The 22,900-nt window shown below is 44.8% G+C and overlaps 1 protein-coding gene across 2 annotated transcripts in view; it reads left to right on the top strand.

The window, feature by feature from the left end:
- Window positions 1–22,900, top strand: part of SLC67A1 (solute carrier family 67 member 1) — a 48,713-nt gene that overhangs the window by 11,831 nt on the left and 13,982 nt on the right. For both annotated transcript variants that reach the window (XM_085224285.1, XM_031553440.2), the window contains exons 6-8: window positions 16,659–16,774; window positions 17,340–17,435; window positions 22,041–22,141. In XM_085224285.1, the coding sequence (XP_085080411.1) occupies window positions 16,659–16,774; window positions 17,340–17,435; window positions 22,041–22,141 (313 nt within the window). The remainder of the gene's footprint in view (window positions 1–16,658; window positions 16,775–17,339; window positions 17,436–22,040; window positions 22,142–22,900) is intronic.

Here is a 22,900-nt window from a genome sequence, read left to right as displayed (position 1 = left end):
CTAAAGAGAGCACCAGATGGGATTGTGGTATGAAGAGACAGAAAGGTGTAGATGCCCAAAGGGGTGGTGGATGCCCCGTTCTTGAAGACACCCAAGGTCAGGCAGGACAAGGCTCTGAGCACCTGATCTACTGTAGCTGTCCCTGTTCATTGCAGGGGAGTTGGACTAGATGGCCTTTATAGGCCCCTTCTAACTCAGATGATCCTGTGATTCTATGAGGTATAGCAGCTCTCCATCCTGGACCTGGAGACCTTTGATGAGGGGGAGGAAGCAGGAGAAAGAGACCAGTCTGCTATTTGTGAGGCTTTGTACATGGGGCTTTCCCCACCATGGAGGTCACATCTCTTAAACAAGCCCTAATTCTGGGACTTTGGCACAAAATGAGGATCACTGACAGTTCTTGGCTTGCAGATATGGGTGCAGCTGCTTGGCCTTTGATTGGGGTGGCTTTTTTGTTTTGGCCAGAACTGAGCAATGCCTGAACTGAGCATGGGGCTGAGTGAGAGGGACATGAGGCAGCAGCTTGATCGTAGTCTGGTTGAAAGCAGGAAACTGGATCTCAAAGGTTTGGCTGCTGGAGACCCCTGTGAGATTGCAGTCGGGGGCTGGGATTTTGTTCATCGGGTGGGAGAGTTACAAAATGTGGATCTGGGTTCAGGTTACACTTTGGCTCCCCAGGGCTCTTCCAGGTGTTCAAGTACAGACTTCTGGCTCAGGCCCATCTCTAATTAGGCATATTATTTAAAAGTATTTTCCTTCCTGAGCTCTTGGCTCATCTCCACTAGCCTTCTTTGCTGTGCTAGAGCCCAGTGTGCTGGATGTATTAATTGAACTGTTTACACACCTGGTTTCCCGCAAGAATAGACACCCAGCTCCTGCTTTTGAAAAGCCTAGCCCAGAGGCTGTAAACAGGAATTGTGCTCTGTCTGGAAAAGCTGAATGGCTGCCTATCTCCCCTCCCCGGAGCAATGGGAGCAGCAGCAGCTGCAGACGTGGGTCAGTTGAGCATGGAAACCAGCTCGAGCCCTTCCCACCAGTCCTGTCCTCCACCTGGCCCAGGTCCCCAGCAGCTGCAGAGCCACCTTCTCCACAGGCTTATTCTCTTTGTTCCTCACAGTGACAGGAGAGGTCCCACTTGGCTTTTGGGGCAGCTCAGAGGCATATTTTTCCTCAAATATGAAAGCCAGGGCCATAGTGGTTGAGTACTGTCCTGCGTGGAACTGGAGGTTTGACTTCTGCTTATGTCCAAACTCCCCAGAAGCAATGGTAGGTTTTTCACACCCCGTTTTCTTCTAACTGTGGTATAGGGGAATCTTTCATAACCCAATTTGTAGCTCAAAGAATAATTATGGGAAGAAATGTTGGTGGTTAGGCAAAATGGTCCTTCGTGATCCTTTGGGCTTCAAATGTATGAGCAGGTTCTGATGCACACTTTTATTTCAAAGAACAGGAGAACAAAGGCAGCGGAAAACCCCTTGGTTGATGCTGTCAAGGAACTTTGCTTCTCAGCCAGGTAATATTGGAAAACGCCACAGATGCTGAAATGGGACTTCACACTGTACTAGGGAATCCCCCTTCATGCTAGCATGTGCTCTGTGCAACTTTAACATGCCTCTGGTTTTGTAAATCTGCTATAAGCTTCAGAATACCACTTTGCAGCAGCTTCAGGTTTTATTTTTGCTGCTTCATTTTTTTTCTGAACATTCCCTCAGCTCAATTTGGGAAATAGTAGCTTACCCATGTGCAAGTACCGAAGTACTCAGCATCAGAATTGGGGCATCATGCTGTTGCACTTCTTAGGGCATGGAGTGTGATGATGACGTGCTGGGTGTTGGCATGGTTAGCTGTCTGTACTTCTTGAGGTTTCCAGAGCACTGTTGGTGTAAGGCCCTGGAGGAGTCTCCCCAGGGCATGTCCTGCGCTGCTCCTTGGAAAGGAATGTCAGATGGCTGAGAACAGGGAAGAGGAAATCCAATACACTGTAGGGCCAAATTTGCTATCCAAATTCCAATCCAGCTCGGAACTGGAATTGCTGTTACCAAAGCACTGATCTGGGCTGGGATTTTTCCAGCAAGCCTCCAAAGGGGCACCATGTCGGGAAGGAAGGATGTTGTGATATCTATTTATGGGTACTTATGCTATCGGGGAACCCCAGCAGCTCCTGATCGCCCAGCAAGCACTGATGCTGTCGCTGAACTTTGCTGGTGCTGACTGCTGCTTGGCTGTGGAGTTTTGGTTATGTGCCATAAGTGAGTGTTAAAGCTGCAAGGGCTGGGAAATCTCAGTTAGCTATGGAAAGGGCCCAGGGGAACAGACTAAGGTGGTGGGCGCTTTTGTCCATGTCTGCGTCAAAACTTTCCACAGAGAAAGAAGAGAGGACTTATTACATCCCTCAGTTATCTATCCCTCCTGAGTAATTGTCCCTGTCTGCCAAAAAAAAAAAAAAAAAGGTAATCAGAGCTTTTTCTAGAAGCCATTGGTTAGCTGGATCTAGCACAAGGCTGCATGACTGCTCATGCTGCGCTCTGCGCTCCTGCTAATGGTATCAAATCAAGCAGGAAATTATTTTTGGAGCAGCGGAGCATGTTGAAACCCAGCAGAAGGCAGCTGTTTGTGTAACTGGAGTTTGGGGAGAGCTGTCTCACTTGTTACCAAGTGCTTGGCTTCCTATGCTGGTGAGAAATGGTTTCCCCTCTCCCAGCGGCTGAGCATACCCTCTGGGGCTCCAGAGACTGGGCTTGGTCCAGCACCATCGTTCCCGCAGTGCCTGCTATGCAGCTCTGGAAGTCCCCAGCTGCTTTTCCACAGCAGGGCTGAACCTGCCTGCTTTGTATCACTGCTCAGCCCTCTGCGTCACAACAAATGACCTACAGAACAAAGGGCTTTGTCCAGGGTCTCCAAGGCGTTTTTGGTTAGCTCTCAGCTGGGTTTCCAGCACAAGCCCGATGGTACCCAATAGCACTTGGGCTGCCTTCCCAAGGATGTGCCCTGGATTCTTTACTCCCATGTAACTAGCAATAGGACTAGAGGAAATAGCCTCAGGTTGCGCTAGGGAGGTTCAGTTTAGGAAAGACTTCTCCAAAAGCGTGGTGATGCATTGGAACAGGCTGCCCAGGAGGTGGTGGAGTCGCTGTCCCTGGAGGTGTTCAAGAAACATGGAGATTTGGTACTTAAGGGCATGGTTTAGTGGGCAATATTGGTAGTACATGGACAGTTGGACTAAATGATCTTAGAGGTCTTTTCCAACCATAATGATTCTATGATATTCTGGGTGTGATTGGCATCTGGGCTGAGCTGTGCTGTCCATTGGGGAGCTGCAGCCCCCAAGCAGCAGTCTATTTAAAAAAAAAAAAAAAAAGAAGGAATACTAGGCTGGGACTGTGTGAATGTATATAATTTCCATTGTCTGATTCTTTCTCAGTCTGTTGTTAGCTTATGTCCAGAATGAGAACATTTATCAAATGGCATTTTTTCATTCCGGTCCCATCTCCATAAGGGGAAATGCTGATGCAGATGGGGCTGGAATTCCTGTCCCCAGAAGGAGATGCTTTGGCACAGAAGGGAAGGACCGAGTCAGCGCTGGGAGATTTTGAAAGCCGTGGTAGGGGTATAATGGCTTTTTTGTTTGCAGTCTTCTTGTGTCATCACTCGGTCATGCAAATGTCGCCCCAGAAGAAAGACTTTTTCACACTAGTGCCTTGTTCTGGAAAGTTCCCTCCCTGATTATTCATGACCGCCTTCATCTGTAGGCCCCTTTCCTGACTGCTGTGGAAAGAAATTCCTTGACATGGGGAAAGGGAGGAAAAAGTCTGGTGCACAAAAACTGAGTCAGACTGAAGTATTTGCAGCTTTCCAGTGGGATAATGAAGTTCTCATTCAGCCTGGTTATAATTAGCAAAGTTGCCTGTACTCCACAGGGCTACAGTTTGTTCCTTTTGCATGTCTGGAAACCAGTAGTGAGGCATCAGGGCATCCTCTGGGGATACACAGAGCTCCCAAAGGTACAGAGCTACTGGAGAGGGCAGTTTTGGTGAAATAGTCTTGAAACAATACAAAAAGACATTGCTTCATTATTTAGTAACCTTACAACATAATTGCTTGATGATTTCTGGGCAGTTTAGTAATAGATTACAGGGCCTTTTATTTCTGCTTATCTTGTTCATTCATGTCTAGGGCTGTAGTGGTCGAATATTTCACTGTCTATGGCTGTTGAGCGTGTAATGCTTTTAGTCAGCAGTAGAAAACCTCTAGTGATGAGGTAAAGACAGCGCTGGCTGCAATTCCAGGGTGTTTTTTTTGTTTTTTTGTTTTTTTTCTTTATTGCTTCCTGGGGAACCATCACACCCTGCTCCATCAGTTTGTGTTAATCTGACTTGGGAGGGAGGTGGGATTGGGCGGTGCTCTCTTGGACACCTCACAGATGTTGATCCACCCCAAGCTTGCTCTTTGCTCTGTCTTTCACCTCTCCTTGTTTTCTTTATGGTGCTAAACTGACCCAAGCTGCCCCCAATCTCTTTTTTTTTTCCCCTAAAAACTTGGCCATTGTAATTCTTGAGTGGAAGGGACACATCTAAGGTCCTGTCCATTCCATCACTAAAGGTGAAAAGGCTGTACCGTGATCATAGATGCCTGACTGGGGCTCCTTATTTTTCACATAGAAGAGAGAATTAAAGAAGCGGTGGGAACCTCAATTTTGGTGGCTGCTCGGATAACTGACTCCTTCCCAAGATGTCTTGTGATCTACATAACTCCAACCCAAATTTCTCAGGTCCTGGACTGTACCCCAAAAGGGTGACCCATTCTCCTGGCAGTAAAATAGCATCTCTTTTAAAACCACAGCGTAGGTCCCACTTCTTTGAGTGAAGGCAGGAGCCACGTGCACAGTGGCGCTTTTATTTCTGCACTGCCATTTTCCCAGTGGCAAACTGTAGGGAACAGTTTAACTTCCTTTGTCGCCTTATCTCCAGGAGTCATTTCAGTTCCGTTTCAGTGACGTTGCTGCCAAGCGCAAGACTAAAAAGGATTTTATTGTCTCTTTGAACTGCATTTTGCTCTGAGGAATGAGGATATAATTGTAACGCGGGCGAGCTGGGCCAAGAGCTGACGACAAAACTGAGCATGTTGAGGCTTGTCCTGCCTAATCTTTTTCCTATGTCTTTTTGTTTTCACCTTGCGTCTTGCACTCGTGATTGGGACTTTCCAATGAATAGCCCAGGGCTCTTAGCAAAGTGCTCCGGCCAGCAGGATGTGCTATTCCTTTAGATACCAGCCAAGGTCAGGCTCTGCATCTCTATCAATTAGTATTTAGCTGTTGGTATCCACAGAGGACTATCAAGTAGATATTTCCTCTGGGATATATATATATATATTTTTTTTTTCCATGTGCTCGTTGGTCTTTCACTACTCTTGTTTCTTTTTTGGGTCACGTTTGGATTTTCCAAAAATTAAGTCCATGGGACAAATTAAGAGCAAATTTTGACTGAAAAGAAAGAGCATCCCTAAAGTTTTCAAATACTCTAGTGGCTTCCTTTTGAAAAGTCTAGTTACTACTGTAGAAAACATACAGGGTTTGTTGGCTGTATTTGTGAATACAGCAAGTTGCACTTAGTTTGCATCATTTAGCAAAAAACTGGCTTTGTGTGAGGCCAGTGAGCAGTCAGTCCCGATGTCATACAGGGATAAAGCTGTTGGTACTGTTGGTACTGAATTCACACTGTCTCTGTTCCTCATTTCTTGCTATCTGATGACTTACTAAAGAGGAATGAATTTCAAGTTCCTTCCTGCTGCTAATTCATAGCAATTCATATCTCTACTCTATGGCTTGGCTCCTTATACCAAACTGCCATTTTGATGGGTTTTGGCAGCCGTCCTATCTATGCTGGTAGTATTGGGACTGATTCTGCATGTGTGAGATCTGTTTTGTTTCAGGTTTTTTTTCTGCCACAATCTTTTTTTAGGACTTTGCAGGGGCACTTTTTAGTGCTTCATGTCTTTGTCTGTGCATGTGGGTCTTCATGTCGTGCTTTGTCTCATCACCCATGGGGATGTCATGAAGATAAATTGTCAGTTTTTCAGCTGCTGCTGTTATCAGACCTATCTCTGTATGTAAAGAAGGAAAACTTCACTTAAGGACTGTTAAAAGGAGTCGTGCAGATCCAGTTCTGTAGATGTCTATACTTCAGCCACCCCAGATGTGCATCCAACAGGCTTTTGCTTAGTTGCACTTTGAAGTTTGTGGTTGTTTTTTTTTTTTGTTTTCCCCTTCTGAAAAAGAAACAAAGAGAAACACGACATTAGTATCTTACAAAAAGTAAATAAGTTCCTCAACAACTGCTGTACGCAGAGCTGCTTGGTGCACTGAAAGCAGCGAACTCCTGAGCAGCTCCAAGATACCGTAAGAGCCAGTCTTAATTAATTGCCACTGCAAGCCTCTGACCAGCACAGCCCCATGCTGCCTTCAGGTGCTTGTAACACCTACCCTTGTAAAATGCAGGTGTTCTCTTAGACGTCCTGACAAAGAAGCATGTGGCCTCTGGCTGTGTCTTGAACTGTAAGTCTTCTGGATACAGCAAAACCAAGCACGCCATTGCTTTGCTCATCGAATGTTTCATTGGAGGTTTCCAAATTCCTCTGCAGACTGCTGGCTTCTCACCCCTCCTAGTTTCCAGCTGCTAATTTGCAATTAAACGCACTCAGCCAGCAATTTTCCATGCAAAGTCTATCAGCGTGCAGTTGCTGCCATTTGGTGGTGAGCTGTGCAGGATCCTGCTGTAAGCATGCGGCTATGTGAGAGGCTGCCCATGAGGCTGCCTAAGATGTGGTTCCCAGCAAGAGCTGCTGTAAATAAAAGTTCAGCGTAATGCAGCTGATGCTAATTGGCATCCCTGTAGGTGGTCTAAGTAGTGGGGCAAGATTAAATGTGGTGCAGAGAATGAACGAGGCTCTTCTTCTCCCCAAGGGGAATGCTTCCAACTAAAGGTTGAGGTGTGTGAGCTCGAAATGCAACAGCTGAACAGGGCTGCAGATCAAGGATGTTCTTGTTCAGGGCTGTGGCAAAGCTGAAATCCACTCAACTGGGTGAGAGGGATAGAAGACCCTGCAATTACATTTGACTGATGTGAAGTACTTTACATCTGTTTTCAATTCATTCCTCCAAAAATCACAAGAAAGTTCAGCTAATATTTAATGTACTTTTAGCCCAAATCAATTATTTTCTACTATGCCCAAGAAGTTTTTGGAAACAGATCCTTTCATGCCAAGTTTCTTAGCGGTTCCACAACTGGTATTTGTCCTACCAGCTGTGAAGGAGTCCAAAGTAAACTTGCAAATGTACAACAAAGAGCAGCCTCCTGATGGCTTACATTTAACATGCAGAAACCATCATCATTATGGGATGAAGGAAACAAAATACTTAATTGGGAGAGTTCATTAAATATAGTAACAGTGAGACCACTCACGACTTGAGCATACGAAGCCTGTCCAAGCAAGTAAGCTGCACCCTTAATTACTAGTTTCACCCTTCTGCTTCTTGAAATGGAGTGAGTCACTCATCTGAAGCAGATGCCTCTGAGGTCAAACTGTTCATGGAATCAAACCACCACATCCCTTAAGGGTCTGTCTTTGCTGGAAAAAGAATTGTTTTCCAAGGGCCTGTTGTGCAACCAGAGAGCTTGGAGCAGGGTGCTAGAAACATTTCCACCTGATGTGTGAAGTGTTTCATTTGTCAGTTTGGGTATTAGCATCCGATATTTTTCCCCATACAGACTTGGTCCTGATGTGTCTTATTTTGGTCTCATTACAAGGTCTTAAAAGACAAAAGGTGCTGGAGCCCTTGATGTAGCACAGCAAGACTTTTTGCACCTGGAGGTGGAAGGTGTTGGCTGCAGCTCCTTGTTGCAGGGCAGGAACAGTCTGTGCCGTAACACTGGTAGGCTGATGTGTGTGCAGTTTGTTTCCGCAAGGTAAAGAAGTGCCTCATTTTGCCAGGGATTACGTAGCTTGAAAAAGTCCTTCGCATGAATGTCATACTGGGAATAGACCAAGTGCTGGTTAAGGTGATGTGCCTGGCTTGCAGGGCTTTCGTCTTGCTTTATATACAGTCAAATCATACTCCTTGCCCTCATAGGAACTACCTGGCTTCCACCCTTCATCCTCAGGCAGCAAAATCCAGCTCTGCCCAAGCCAGCCCTGTGTGAGTGCCACACAATGGGTGAGAAGCAGAAGCTCCAGCCAGGGCCAAGCCTAAATGTTCTCCAAAGCCACCACTGAGAGCAGGGACCTGGCATGCTGGGAACATGGCCCGGGTTGCTACAGCAATCCCTCAACAGCTTCCTGCCCAGCTGAGGCTTTTGGAGTCTGAAGCGATGTAACCTCATAAAAGCTAGCAAGACCTTGAATTCATTCACAGATCATTTCACCACCTACGGTATTCTATGAAGTCAGACATGCTGTAACATATGATTAACGATGCGTTCAGTGATGAGTCACTGGGTTGTCTAGCAAGTGCTGCTTACCTTCTAACCAGTCTGTATGTGGGAGTCTTTACGCAGCAACACACCCAAACCGAGCGTTTTAATAATTCTCCACTCTCTGAGTTTGGAAGGGTAGCTCATGGAATTGTTGTTACATTAGAATAAATATTGCTTTACCACCCATTAGGGTACAGTCTCCAATCATGAAGAAGTTGGGAGAGAAGGAACGTAATTTGTATGTCTTGAGTATCCAAGAATTCTTCAGGTATTGAGTAAAGAAAGACTTCACTTTATCTATGCAAGAAATAAAGAGTTGCCCAAGATCACAGATGTAAACGTTTTTATACTGCATGTATACCTTTTACTTCAAAGTTTAACCAGGAGCCAGCTATGTAGTTTAAAGATAGTGGAAACATTACCACTTGTAGTAGGAGTTCCTGTCCCTTTGTTTCCCCTTGGAGTGCCCTCAGTCTGCTGTTTCTACCCCAGCTCTGCTGCTATACCTTTTTTTAGCATCAGGAGACCAGCTGTATATCCACATATAGGTGTCTAACAAGATATTCCTGGAAATGAAAAACCAGGCCTGTATATTGGCAAGAAGAAGTCTGGGAAAAAGTCCATGCTTGAGAGATGGGGGTTTAAGTCTTTTTGTTATATTTGACAGTCACTTGATAAAATGCGTGAACTTTCCTTGGCCTGAAATGTAGAATTACCCTTTCCTGCCTGAGTGTCCCAAGCGCAACATGAGAGCTATGGTTAATCTTGTTCTCTGGAATACTTAGGGATTGTAGAATAAAAGCTGTTGGTTGTTTTTTCTTTTCCTAGGGAATGAGCAAAGATGAGGCTGTCTGGTTTGTGAGATGTTGGAAGATACGGTTTTGATTCCTACTGAGAGGAGGAAATTGCACTCATGTATCAGTGTGACCCAGTACATTTTCTCCAATAAAAATCACAGTAAGATGCCGGGGGAAGAACAGTGGGAAAAACTTGCATGATGCTTCAGCGATTACTTTTCCAGTCTCCAACTGTTTTCAGCTCAGGGAATTTCCTGACATGAATGAATGTGGTTCGTGACTCTTTAGTAATCTTCAGTGGATTGTTCTTCTGCAGAGTTGTCCAGTCTCTCCTTGAGCCTGTTTCAACCCTTTCCTTCTACAGTATCGGTAGCAACAAACTCTGCTGGCCTTTCTATGTACTGTGAGAGGTGAAGACTCTCAGTCTTCTTCGTTATCACTGGTGACTGGAGGGAATCCAGGCGATTGTCCTCAGAGCCTGCATCGCTTCTCAGATGGGTTTTGGAGAAGAGAGGGCAAACGTTGCATATGCTCTACAGTGTAGTAGTACCCTGTACTACTGTGCTGCACTGTAATACAGCTCTACAGTACTGGTGAACCAGGGGTTGATACAGTGATATAATGATGTTTGCTTCTCTGGTTCAGTTTCTTTCATAATACTCCCTATGTGCTGTATTAGCTGAGCACTTAGCGATGTCTTTGTCAGATTGCCTGTGCTCGTCCAAAGGTCTCAGTCCTGAGTAGTATTAAGCACTTCAGAAACCATCATTTCATTCCTGAATTTAAGACTTGTTTTCCCCATGTGCATCACTTGATATTTACTCTGCTCTGACTTTTGAGTGCCATTTTATTGCCCAGCCTTTCAGTCCTGTGAGCTCCCTGTGCAGTTCCCCATGTCTGCTCTTTCTCCCAGTGCTCTCCAAGCTGCATGTCCTCAGCAAGCTTCCTTACCTCATTGCTGTTCCAGATGGTTTGCAGATACATCAAGCAACACAAGTCCCAGCCGCGCTGGTGGGATGTGCCTGTTTTGAGAGCTGACCATTTACACCTACTTTCTGATCCTTATCTTGGCCTGCCCCAGCTCATCCAGGATTAGAACTGCTGGGACTGAAGCCAGGTGTTGCAAGCCCTTAATCAATCAGTGAACTCATCCTCAGTCCTTGTCTGGACTCCTCCATTTGTAGACATAAGGATGAGGCCACGGAAGAAGCAGTGCCTTAGTCAGCCAGCTGGCTATGATCTTCTGGGGAGCGAATGTTCTTTCCTCCATTTTTTACAAGTGAATGTAAATGTGCAGGTGTTTGGTGCACAGGGATGTTGATGGGACTGTGCAACGGGGAAAAGCAGTAATGAACAAACAAGTGCGAGCTTTGAGTTAGCAAAGTGAGTATTTTGAAATAGGATATTTTATCAGAAAAGAGCACACACGAACATTAATGACACTTGAATTTAATGGTGGATTATGGACCAAGTATGCAAATCCACCCACTCCTTTTTCATGCGTAACCGATATGCCTCTTCCGGTAATTAGCCGAGTTCCCTAGAAGAGTACTGGCACCAGCAGCGTGCTCCAGCTGCCAAGAGATTAGCGTCCTGCCCAGCTCTTCAGAGTGTCCCATAAGGGACATTAAGCCCCAAGTAGCTCTGCTGGCCCTAGGGACAGCTGTGAAGTTGTGTCCCCATCCCACACCTGCTGTCCCTAATACAAGACAGCCCCAACATTCCTTTCCTGTTGCTGCTCCCAGCTCTTTGCCCTGCTGTTGTGCTTTCAGTGTCCCTCCCTGCCCCAGTTCTGGTGGAAATCAGTGATGCATCATGCCCGTGTTCCCCTTCATCTTTTTCCCTTTCCTGCCCCTCAGATTTTCCAGATCAGAATTAAACAGTTGAATGAGTACTTGTCTATGGATGACGCATCTGCATCCTTGAGGGACTGTGCTTAGGGTGTGCATGTGAAACTTCACTCCCTTCTCGGCCTGCCCATGACCAGGTCAAACCCACTGCAGCACAGAAGAGCCTCTTCCTCGCCGTAGAGCAGCAACCATCTTGTGCTGGTCATCCAAAAGTACATGAGGCAACAAAAGGGCATCCTGGGCATGGTGTCCAATTGTATCAGGGCAATGAATATATGGGTAAAGGCAGGTATTGACTGGTTTTATACTGTCTCCAGAGGAATAATAGGGTGCAAGTGAAATTTTGTGCTTGCTTTTTGGTCTCTTTTGGTCCTGGAGCAGAGGACTGGCCACTGCTCATTTTCTTAGAATCATAGGATCACTAAGTTTGGACAAGACCACTAAGATTATCTAGACCAAGCCCAGCTTGGGGACACAGTGCTGCTTAATGGATGGTTTGGCATCAGGGTTTCACCTGAGGGGTTTTTTCATTTCAGTTTTTTGCCTTTCTTTTCCTTCCAAACACCAGCTGTTTCCCTGGCTGCCCTTCTCATAGGGTGTGAGTGGATGAGTGGAGAGTGTGGCCGGACTGCAATCAAAGAAATATTTTGAGAGTCCTTTCAGAGCTCGTTAAGGAATCTGGGCTGGCTATGAATGCATGCTTTATACAGCATTGTTTTGAAGTAGGAGTGAGTCACTAAAAAGCAATCTGCACTCTCTCCATGTTCAACTTTGACTTTATTAAGAAAAAGAGAAAGAAAACAAACACAATCCCATTCACTTCAGAAATACACATTGATCCTTTAATCCTCAGGGAAGCATCGGGAACAGCTTCCTCCTCGAAAGAATTGCTGTATTGACGCAACATTTAATTGTGCAATTACACACGCACATTTTCTCCCGTGCTTTGCATGCAGAGCAGGGCTCTGTGGCTGGAATGCTAATCAGAATATGGCTGATGCTATCTCACTGCACACACAGCCCCAGTGCAGCCTCCTGGCCAGCAGCAAGCCTCAGGTTTTGTTATGGCCGGAGGTACTTCCACCAAGAACTACTGCACACCTGCTCTGCAGGTGTTCACACATATATGCCCATATTAATGTGTATACATCCACATTTCTTTGGCCAAGACCTACTTTCCAGGATCTGCATTGGGTATAATGTCCACCAGGTTTTCCTGATGCTTCTTCTGTGACCTGCTGTGACTTCAGGGGCACGCAGGGCTTGGTGTGAAGGTTGCCATCTGTGGAAAAGGCACACGTTTGTCCTCGTTCTTTATTTTTGGAGCTGGAGAAATCAGTCTGAGCGACACCCTGTGCAATAAAAAGCATAATCACAGAATCGCAGGACTGTAGGGGTTGGAAGAGACCTCCGGTCTCATCGACCTCATCAAGCCCAATCCCCTTGCTTAAGTGGGTATCCCACAATAGGTGCTCTGTTTTACAGTACTTGACAGTAAATGCAAAGGTTGGTTGGGTAACAGAGGAGAACAGATTCAACCATCTTTTAGCCAACTTCAAACGCTAATATTTTTGCTGGGTTTAATCTCTCTACTGTGTTTTTATTATTCTCTTTACTGTGTTTTTATTATTCGTGGTTTTGTCATTAATTCTGCTTTTCCCACCAATGTTAGGGATGGAGTTTCCAGATGGGAAATCCTACCTATCATCCTGTCATCAACAGCCACAGACTACAAAGTGAGCTTCTAAATACAAGTGCTGCTTTCTTTTCAGGGCTTTGCATGGTGTCTCAGGGCACCTCCAGTTCTCCTCTCCTGCATCGCTACCTCCATGGAGGCGCTTTTAATGCCACACTGTCTTAACAGTTTTAGGAAAATGGCAAAAGGTGGGGGAGGGAGGAGGGGAGAGGAAAAGCTTTGGTTATTGAGGAGCGTTTGACTGATGTTTCTGCCAAGGAGGTGGTGGAGTCACCATCCATGGAAATGTTCAAGAAATGTGTAGATGTGGTACTTAGGGACATGGCTCAGTGGGCAATGTTGGTGATATGTGGATGGTTGGGCTAGATGATCTTAGTGGTCTTTTTCCAACCTTAATGATGCTCTGATTCTATGTTACGGGCTCCTGGTTTTCTGGAACCTCTGCTTGTGTTTTCATCATGTTTCTAAAAGCTTAAAATCTGAGCAAGCTATCAACACAGCAAAAATCAGTCTTTTAATGTAACAGCATTAGCTCTGCCTGTGGCCTTCCTTGTTCCTGTTGTTCAGGAAATCTGCTTCTGTTTTTGGCAGGATGCGTGCTGGTCCTGTGACTGGTGTGCAGGGACGGGAGGGGGGGGCAGGAAGGGGAAGGGGAGAAGTCCCACAGCAACAGCCTTGTTTATGTGCCTCATTTGCCTTAGTAGTGCCGCCGCTTCCTTTCCTGGTGGATGTCCCTTTCTGATAAGCCGAACAAGCAAAGAAAGGAGCTGTTGCTCAGAGCTGTCATGGGATGCAGTCTGTGCCATCCTCCTCACTATCACCACCTTCTTCCCACCCACCTGCTCAGGGTGCAGCACCACTCCCAGCAGTTCCATGGGTGCGGGTTGGGTTTTTCCCATGCACAGAGAAGCGCGCAGCACCTCCCTGGGCAGCCTGTTCTAATATTCATCTTTCATTTCTATAACCCTACCTTAAAGCCTGTAAAAAGTACCCTTTGCCTTGCAGCTTTGGTTGGGTTTTCTTTGGTCAGTAACCCCACTGGTTGGTGGCACAGATCTGTAGTATGACAATGACAAGTGTCATCATACAAGGCCAGGCTCTATTCCCAGCTGCAGATCTTCCTTTAGAGATGCTGTGAGTTAGATGGCTTAGAGTTTGCTTTCCCTGTTCTCTTGCCCTGTGCTGCTGGGACCCCCAGTAAGAGCACAGGCAGAACTGACTCTGTTCCTGATGGTAATAAGGTGCTCGGGTCTCTGTATTTAAGGCTGATTTTGACATTTTACCCTTTGCACTGCATAAGGAATGGGCTCTTTTCTCCAGAGCTTAATAAAGGCATGGAACAGATGCTTCCAAGGGAAGCAAGTTCACGTGTTCTAACAGAAAAATCGGGAAGAAAAAAAAAAGTAACAAATGGCCCGCTGCATCAATACTGCAGTTTTATGACTGCTGGTTTTGTTTAATCTTTCTTAAGCAAGCAAACAAACAAATGAGAGAGGTGGTTTCCAGGACAGGGGCACGTTTCATCCAGCCCCAGAGTTTGTCTCTGCCATGTGAGACAAGCTGTGTGAATCTCCCCCCGTTACCACCAAGAAATGCTAATAACACTAGTAGGTGGACACTTATAGAATACTGTGGTTATGAAAAGGGATCTTCAGATGGTTTTGAATGCTTCAGACTTTCTGAGAAATGTGGTTTTGAGTTCAAGGTTTTGCTGGATTTCCCTGAATTCAGAGTCTGAGTGTATGGAATTCCATGAATCTATGAAGGCAAGCCCAGGTTTTTCTGAATGTGCAACATTTTGAGGTTCTCCCCTCCCTTTCCTAACAATGAATTATTGGTCCTTTGCTTTCAGTGAAGTACATTAATTACATTCCGGTTTTATCAGGTGTTCCTTCGCTATTTTCTGGCCCTTGCTGTGGTTCTGCTTGGACCTGAGAAGTAAAATATGTTTGTGTTGGCATGTGGGAAATAGAGGAAACCTCAGGAGAAAATAGGACTGGAAATGTTTTTTCTGCCCAATGAAAATTTTTGTGATGCATATTTTCCACATCAGAATAAAACTTGAAATATGGAAGAAAGGAAAAAGAATCCAGCTGGAGCAGTTACTTCTCTTGATTCTTTTTATTTTTTTTCTCTCTTGTTAACAAAGTTTGTTTATGTTGCAATGCAAACTACAAATTCCAGATTTCTTGGATATCAGGATAACTTGGGTCAAAAAGTTGATTTCAGTGGATTGGGAACTGTTCAGTACGTAATTTTAAATCAGAAAAGGACAACTTGCTGCATTAAAATTTAAAAATAATGACCTAGTAAATTACTAATTTTGTGGTCCAGGGTAATTAGTGGAACAGCTTGGCAGGTAGAATGCAGCAGGTCTAAATTACTGCTCTAAGTCCATTAGCAGGAAGATATTATCTAGCTTTGTTGCTACTAACAGGAATGCATATATATACATGTATATATTTATATATTTATTTTTATATATATATATTTGCCCTTTGATGCTTTTCTTGGTTGTTTGCATCTCAATCCTTGGTTGTCTCTGTAATGCTCCAGAAATTATTCACACTGCACTTTTCCTAGTGCAGGGGAAACTTGAGGCTTTTACAATTAGCGCTGCTGGTTATTCCATGGAAAACATACACCATGGTCTGACAAGGAAAGCAGCAGTAAAAAGCCACGTGATGGCTGATGTCTGCCAGCAGGTGCATGGAAAGTATTGGTTCACATCTTGCAGCTCTCTTTTGTGTCCCATTTGATGAGGTGATGGCACATTCACCTCCAAGTGAATGGAGGCATCTCCCTGTCCACACGTTGCTTTGCTAAGGGCCAAAGTGCAGTGATCACTTTGTGACATCGGCCTATTTCACGTGGGAATTTCCACCCCAAATCTGTACCCTGCAATAGGCTTTAAGCATACATTTTGCAAAGAAATCCCCTTTGACTTTCAGGGTCAACATGATAGGAATTACTTCTAATGAGCTGGTTTGCTCTTGCTGTTAAACACAAACAATAGTTTTTCTTCGGTTTTCAACTTGAGTTTCCTGAGGTTCAGTCTTCCAGCCCTAGACTTTGTTCCAGCTCTGTTTGCTGGAGTTACAGCCATCAGAGTCTAAAATCTTCCCATGAGCCCTTAAAATCCAGGAGGAGTCACTTCCTAATCTCCTCTTTTAAGAGGATGGTGATAATTGAGGACTTCTTATTGACTCTGTTGACCTTTGCCTACTTTGTGTTTGGGTTTTATTAGATAACTTGCAATTGTTCTTTTTCATCATTATAACACTACTGTTAATAATTGTTAACTGGATCTATATCTAAGGATGTGGCCCACGTTGGTCAAAGAGCAAAAGTTTGGGCCTCTGATGGACAGATGAAACGTTGATATGGTCTGGGGCACCTTCAGAGAAAAGAAAATGCATCAATCCCTGTGCTATTTACTCATCTCCTCAGAAAGTTTTGTAAATCATGTTTAATATTTTTAGTGATTTCTTTTCAAGTGGTTATGTATCTCTGCTGTTTTCAGGTCTGGTTGTACACTGGGCTGTATTCCACCATCTGTGATGATCCTGAGCACTTCCTCCACTCCTGAACTTCATTTGATTTCACTGAGAAGTTGCAAGCAGTGAGATAACACAGAATGAAATTGGGATTAGATGGGTAATTAGATGGATCCTCACAAGAACTTGCTCTGCATGTGAGATCTTTCATAGCCTTACATATTGCAGCTTCAAGGGAGTCGTTCCTCATCTAACACAGCCAATTGCTCTAGACTTTGCAGGATGGAGGAGCATCTGTCTTCTGTTTATAATGACTACTTTCTTATCTGTATTTTTTTTTCTTTTTGCAGCGTTTTTGTTCCCATGTATGTTGGGCTGGTGGGAAGTCTCATAAATACCATGATATCAATACTTTGGATCCCTTCTCCAGCTAAGCGGAAGTCAGAACAACGTAAGACAGAACACAGTAAGTATTTAGTTATTTTATTAAATAGCACATGAATAGTGGTGGCAGCTGGAATGCTCTGATAAAGGGTTTGGGATTGTGTTTATGGACAGAAAGGTGCCCGTTTGCTCCTCTTCGTGCTTGTGAGAAAGTACTTCCCAGGAGATGAGTTTGTGTCAGATGAGAAGGATTTAGGAATGCTGAGGATGCAGTCATCTAATTCATTTTGCATATGGACTGTCCACAGTTTCAACTCAGTTTTCTGAGCCCAAAGCTTCACCTGCCAAATTCAGTCCCACAGTAGAGTTAACTCTTGCACTGTTATTTACACACTCATACCATTCCTATTAGGATTTGCCCTTCCCAGAAAGCAACTTTGGGCAAGCCATGGAGAGCCATTACCTACTGTGTAAAACACTGTTATTACAAGCTACAAGTACTCACCACGATGGGGAGAGTTTCTTGTTCCCTACCTCTATATATATAGAGGGGGGGGGAGGGAGAGGGGAACAAGATATATATATAGTTATATATAACTGATATATAAGTTATATATATACATTATTCAATATTTTATCTTCTGTAGGTAGTGTATTCAACATCAGAGAAATCCTACGTGTGATGAAGTTTCCGGGAGTAATGGAAATCTTCTTAGTCAAGGTCCTTTCTGGATTTCCCATAGGTAAATCTCACCCTTTACCATGGTTGCTGATGTATTTATAATAAGAAGACATACACTGGAGACTGGGCTGGTCTGAAGTACTGAAACCACACTCTGTGTAATCATGGAGAAGTGGGGATTTGGCTCGTACCTCAACACTCGTACTTCCAGATGCTCTCAGCTACACAGAGTCAAAAATCTGGAATTAATGTAAAACAGACCACTAGTCACAGGCTGCTTTTGTGACTTTTGGCATATCACTTAATTGCTCTGCCTGGTCCCATGGCTGTAAAAGGATAGTTCTCTTCTCTGTCATTTCTGTTTAGGCTGGAACCTCTTCAGAGCAGAGGCAAGTTGAATGTACCCTGTCAAAAACACTGATGTCCCTCTTGATTTTAGTTAATGATTTTAAGGGGAGAGAAGGATGCATAGCCTAACTTTTTCCCAACAATTTAAAGCTATAGCTGGACAAGATGTGGTCAGACGGGTTGTTAATTGCTGCTGTGCACAAGGGAGCCACTTGCTTTTATTTCTTCCTTTGCTTGATGGTGGTAGTGGTTGTTCTTCTCTGTGAATATTCTTCTGATTTTTCTCATGTCATGGTCATAATACACTGCTTGAAACATACCCCAAACCCACCCGTCCCCCTGCTCCTGTTGAATCGTTCACAGTCTTGACATGTTCCATTGTGTAGCACAGACCCAATGTAGGGGTGGGACAGTTGCCCTAGATGATCATAGAGGTCTTTTCCAACCTTAATGATTCTAGATTCTGTGATTAAGTTGTGGTTTGTAAACTGTAAATTCAATTTACAAATGAAGGTAGATTTGGCTAAAGATAGTGGCTGAATGAGACGGGGATGTCATTTCTGGCCATGACCAGGTTCTTCTAACATCTTGCCAAGACTGACTGGACTGTAGAATAATATGAAAGGAAGAAAAGTGTTTCTGATTTTTTTTCTTTTGTTTTAATGCATACTTGGCATTGGCTGAGATCAGTGATGCCAGCTGGTCCTGCTCCCACCACTAGAGAGAGGACAAACACCTCTATGGACGGGTGGCTTGCCCAAAGTGTGCATCTCTTAGATTCTTATGTAACTAACCTTTAAAACTTTTTAAATGTTTTAAATGTTTAAGAACGAGATAGCCAAGTGATGTTTTAACAGGGTTTTCTTTTCCAATTCTGGCTCATTTCTCAGCTTAAAGCAGCGTTCTCTTCCCTGTTTAAAAACACCATACTGAGACCACATCCATTTGTAATCTGCACTGTAATTTCCTGTGCACTGTCCTTTTTCCAACAGATGGGTGAGATGCACCCTGGTTTAGTCATCGCTGCTGAAATGCAGATGCCTCTTTGTTGCAGAAGACATTCTTCTTTTCCCATGCACAGCAAAAATGAACACCAGACCAAAATAAACATCTCCTGCCCCACTGCAAGGGAACTTGTAGACAAACAGGATGGAATGTAAAGTTGAGATATTCAGGGCAGGACATGGGCTACTCGTTACTGAAATGGGTGGCAATAACTCATGAGGAGCAGGAATGAGTTTATTTGAGGCATTCCTGCTACAAGCAGAGCAGAATGGCTAGGAGTGATTACAATCCCAGGCACTTCTGTTCACAGGTCTCTCTTCGGGTCACTGACCCATAGGATTGTAGCCAAAAGGGGATTTGGACATCCCTTCCTCCTTTGCAACTTAGACTGGAGGCTGAGCTCCTACTGGTCTCATTCACCTTTCATCTCCCTTCTGCAGCTGTGTGATTAATTAGACCAGCCAAATTACAGACCTTTCTTTATTTACCTTGTAAACAAGTGTGTGATAAACGCAGAGGAGAATCTCCTGTTCCATACAGATCTCATTGTTGTCCAAAATGAATATGTTTGAGACAGAAAGAGACTTCCCAAGAGGGATGCAGGGTTGGGAACCTCCTCTCTGGTTTGCATCAAAGCAGAGATGGCTCCATGCTCCTCCTGGAAGCAGAGCTGCCACGGAATGGAGGGGCAGTGGGTCTCTCCATTATGGCTGCACAACAAAGCAAGTGTCATGGCCTTGCAGTAGATAGTATACTGAAAGCCAAACATGAGGGCAGAAATGTCAGACACCCCTTGGTGCTTGGAGATCACTAGGGCTTTAAAAATACTGATAATAGCTGCTTGTAGGAATCTATGGGTTTGGAAAAACCTGCTCCTTCCTCACAGTGGCTACCTCTGCAGACCGCTCCCACCCTGCTACTGAAACTTTGCCATATACAGCCTCCCAAAGCCACTGCTTGCTGTCTCTTTTGGTGCTCTTCCTTACTTTTACTGCATCTTACAAAACATTTTTCTGCCTCATGCAGCATGCCCATTATTATTTGCTGCTCGGTGCAAGGTTTTGTGAAGGGTTCACTCCTGGTGCAGGCATCCCCAGGAAGGTGAAGTTCTGAGATCCTCTGAGTCACTGAAAGAAGAGGGGACAAGGAGGATCTGCTTTGCCCAGGCAGTTGTATGGGCATAGGGTAGCTCCCATCTTAGGGATGTTTGCATCTCTGAGGTAGCCATGCAACAGAAACATAGAATCATTAAGGGTGGAAAAGACCACTAAGAAAGATCATCTAGTCCATCAACCCATCATCACCATACAACTAAACTATGTCCCTCAGTGCGATGTGCAATGCCGTTGAAGGAGCACAGCTATCTCCCTGCACAGAAAGAAATGAGCTCTTTTGGAGCACAAAGATCAAAACCTAAGCTGGGTGAAGGACTTCAAAAGAGCTTAGCTGCAAGAGCTGGTGCATGGCATTGGGAAGAGACAGCAATGTGGGAAGGCTAAGTCCTGCCGGGTGGTAGCACAGTGAGGCTGCTGGGTGAAAGGAGATGCACCCTGATCTGATCTCCCTATAAGTAAAGCCAAGTGTGGTTTTTCTTTCATTTCTTCACGTGTGTCTTTTATAAACATCTGCAGCTCTGTTGTCTGTTTTGGATGTGAGGAGAAAACGCTGCTGTTTGCATGTTACTCTAGCCTGGCTTGAGCTAGGAGGCGTTTCAAAGCAACAGGATAACAGTGGGCGCTCCCCACAGAGTGCTGTGACTGGGCCAAAAATCTTCACAAGCATCAGGCATACCAGCACCTTCCCCAGACCAATGGGAAGCAGCAGGGTGAGGTGCTTTTCATTTTGCCCAGCACCAGCTGGGTGAGGAAAGGAGCCCCAGAAACCTGCTGGACGTGGGACAGTTGGGCTAATCAGTTGAGTGTGCATCCTTCCATCCAAAGGCAGATTTTGGGCAGGTCAGTTGAGGACACTGCAGAACTGACCATTTTCCCATCATCTCACCCATCTCTGAAGCCTTCAGTGTGTTTTATCTTCTGTAGAATTTCACTGAAAAAGTGCATTTCCTGTCCAAACGGGGCCTATAAGGAAAAGGGATTGCATTCTCTGCCCGCAATGGGTGGATGTGGTTGTACTTGGTGTACACACTGTAGTCAGCAATTGGGGATGGCTTTGCCCACACTTCCAGGAAATGCGGGTGAGAGCTTTCCTGTGCTGTGGGTTAGTGACTCACCTAGCCAGGCCACAGGCTGCTCTCAGTCCTCACTCCTTCCTCCTGTGCTCTTCTGTCATTAAAGAGCAGACTGCAGCTCCCAGCTCACTAGGTCTGTTCACCTCGGTGGGCTCTACAAAGCAGGGCAGGAGCAGACCCCTGCAGGTCATCAGCTCTTTCCTCCTCTCCCAGCAGCATCAGACTGGCAGCACTGGGGATGCTGACACGCACAGTCCAAGCACCTGAAGGGTGTTGGCAGAGGCAGCAGGCGCATACCGCAAATCCATTCTTCAGTGAGCAATGTTTTGTCCCAATAGTGGGCGTGGTGGGGATGGGTAGTTGGCTGGACGAGGTGATCTTAGTGGTCTTTTCCAATCCCTATGATTCTATGAATGTTTTTGATTTGGTGGCTCTTTGTGTATAATGGAGTGCACATACACCTCTCTATGTTTGTATATGTTAGGTGCCGTGGGAAATGCACACAAGTGCATTTTTAGGTAAGACTGAGTGGGCATTTTCCACAGCGCCCTCCAGAAACTGCCTTAATAGACGAGCACACCTCGCGCCTGCTATTCCTGTCCGTACTTCCCCAGTTGTTTCTGTTGACACCACTCTCATGCCATGGGAGTTTTCACGTGGGGCTGAAATTGCTGCTGGGGTGTGCAGTAAAACCTTTCTGTTTAGTCTGATGTCACTGGGTTGTTTCCCAGGCAGTGTTCCCAATGGTGGAAAGCTAAAGTTAGGCAAAAGGGAGGAGGAATCCAATCAGATTATTCTATGGTTACAGTCTTGTCTGAACAAATGTTTTCTTGCTGCCTTAATACTTAGTCTGCCGTGGGTGATAAAAATATTTACTAGTTTATTATAAACAGCTGAACCTACAGCCTACATAGTCACATTATTTAAAGATGAAAGTAAAGGGGATAAAAAAGTGAACATTTAAAGACTAAATTGCTGTACTGGCTTTGAATAGGATTCTGCTCCTATTTATATCCAGTCTCTATAAACCCAGGGAGACCTCCTGACTCACACTGGGAGCAGAGGTTGGGCCAGTGCAGCACTGAGGGCATACTGAAGCGTACTTCTCATTAACCCTCCCTCCAGGTTTGTTCCTGATTATGTTTTCCATCATCTCGATTGAGTTCTTTGGATTGGAAGCAGTGGAGTCTGGATACCTGATGTCATATTTTGGTGTCCTTCAGATGGTAAGTGAAGTGCCATAGTGCTGTCTAATGTGCACCTTGCCACACTTTTTACACATATTCTCCCAAATCCAGGCATAATATTGACACGCAGATCATAAATACGCTTGTAACTCTGCTGTGTGTAATTCAGCTTCAAAAAATTAAAGTGCCTCCAAATTTATTCTGTTCCTTGGAATGGAAAGCGAATAAAGTGAGCGGCGTCTTGGAAACCTTCTCCCCTTGTCACTTCTTGTGGATCTTTAAGCTTTGGAGCTAAGATTTCCAATGACTGGTATGTCATCCTGATTCCTGCAACAAAACTTACATTGAAGCTAACAGGCCTCAATTTCAAGGTTTTCAGTTCTGTAGGTTAGTTTGTTTACATTTGCTTAGTAGCACCTGTGAATTTGTGTAGGTAGGTGCATTTACTGGCATTTTTGCAGATGCCCTGAATGTAGAGGAAGGACTTGTTCCTTCTGTGGAGAACTGTAGGGAAACTAGTGCAGCAAGCTTGTACTTTAAAAAAAAAAAAAGAAGAAGAAGAAGATGGGCTATGGAACACAGTTAGGAGATTGGTAAAATGGACAAGAGTGAAAAATTAGCTGAATTATCTCATAGCACAGCCAAAAATAATGGTGATAGTGCAGCCCAAAATAATGGTGCTGTGTTATTTGGAGAAAGAGGCTAATAATTCTGCTGGAAGAACAACAGATGGCTATAAGCCAGCCGGAAGGCAGAAATGCAAGGCAAGCAATATCCTGAAGGAGGGTGGTCTTGTTA

The sequence above is a fragment of the Meleagris gallopavo genome, chromosome 5 (genome assembly GCF_905368555.1).
Source record: "Meleagris gallopavo chromosome 5, MGAL_WU_HG_1.1, whole genome shotgun sequence".
NCBI classification, from domain to species: domain Eukaryota; kingdom Metazoa; phylum Chordata; class Aves; order Galliformes; family Phasianidae; genus Meleagris; species Meleagris gallopavo.
The sequence above is the reverse complement of the archived record's forward strand: the minus strand, read 5'-3'. Positions and strand labels throughout refer to the sequence as shown.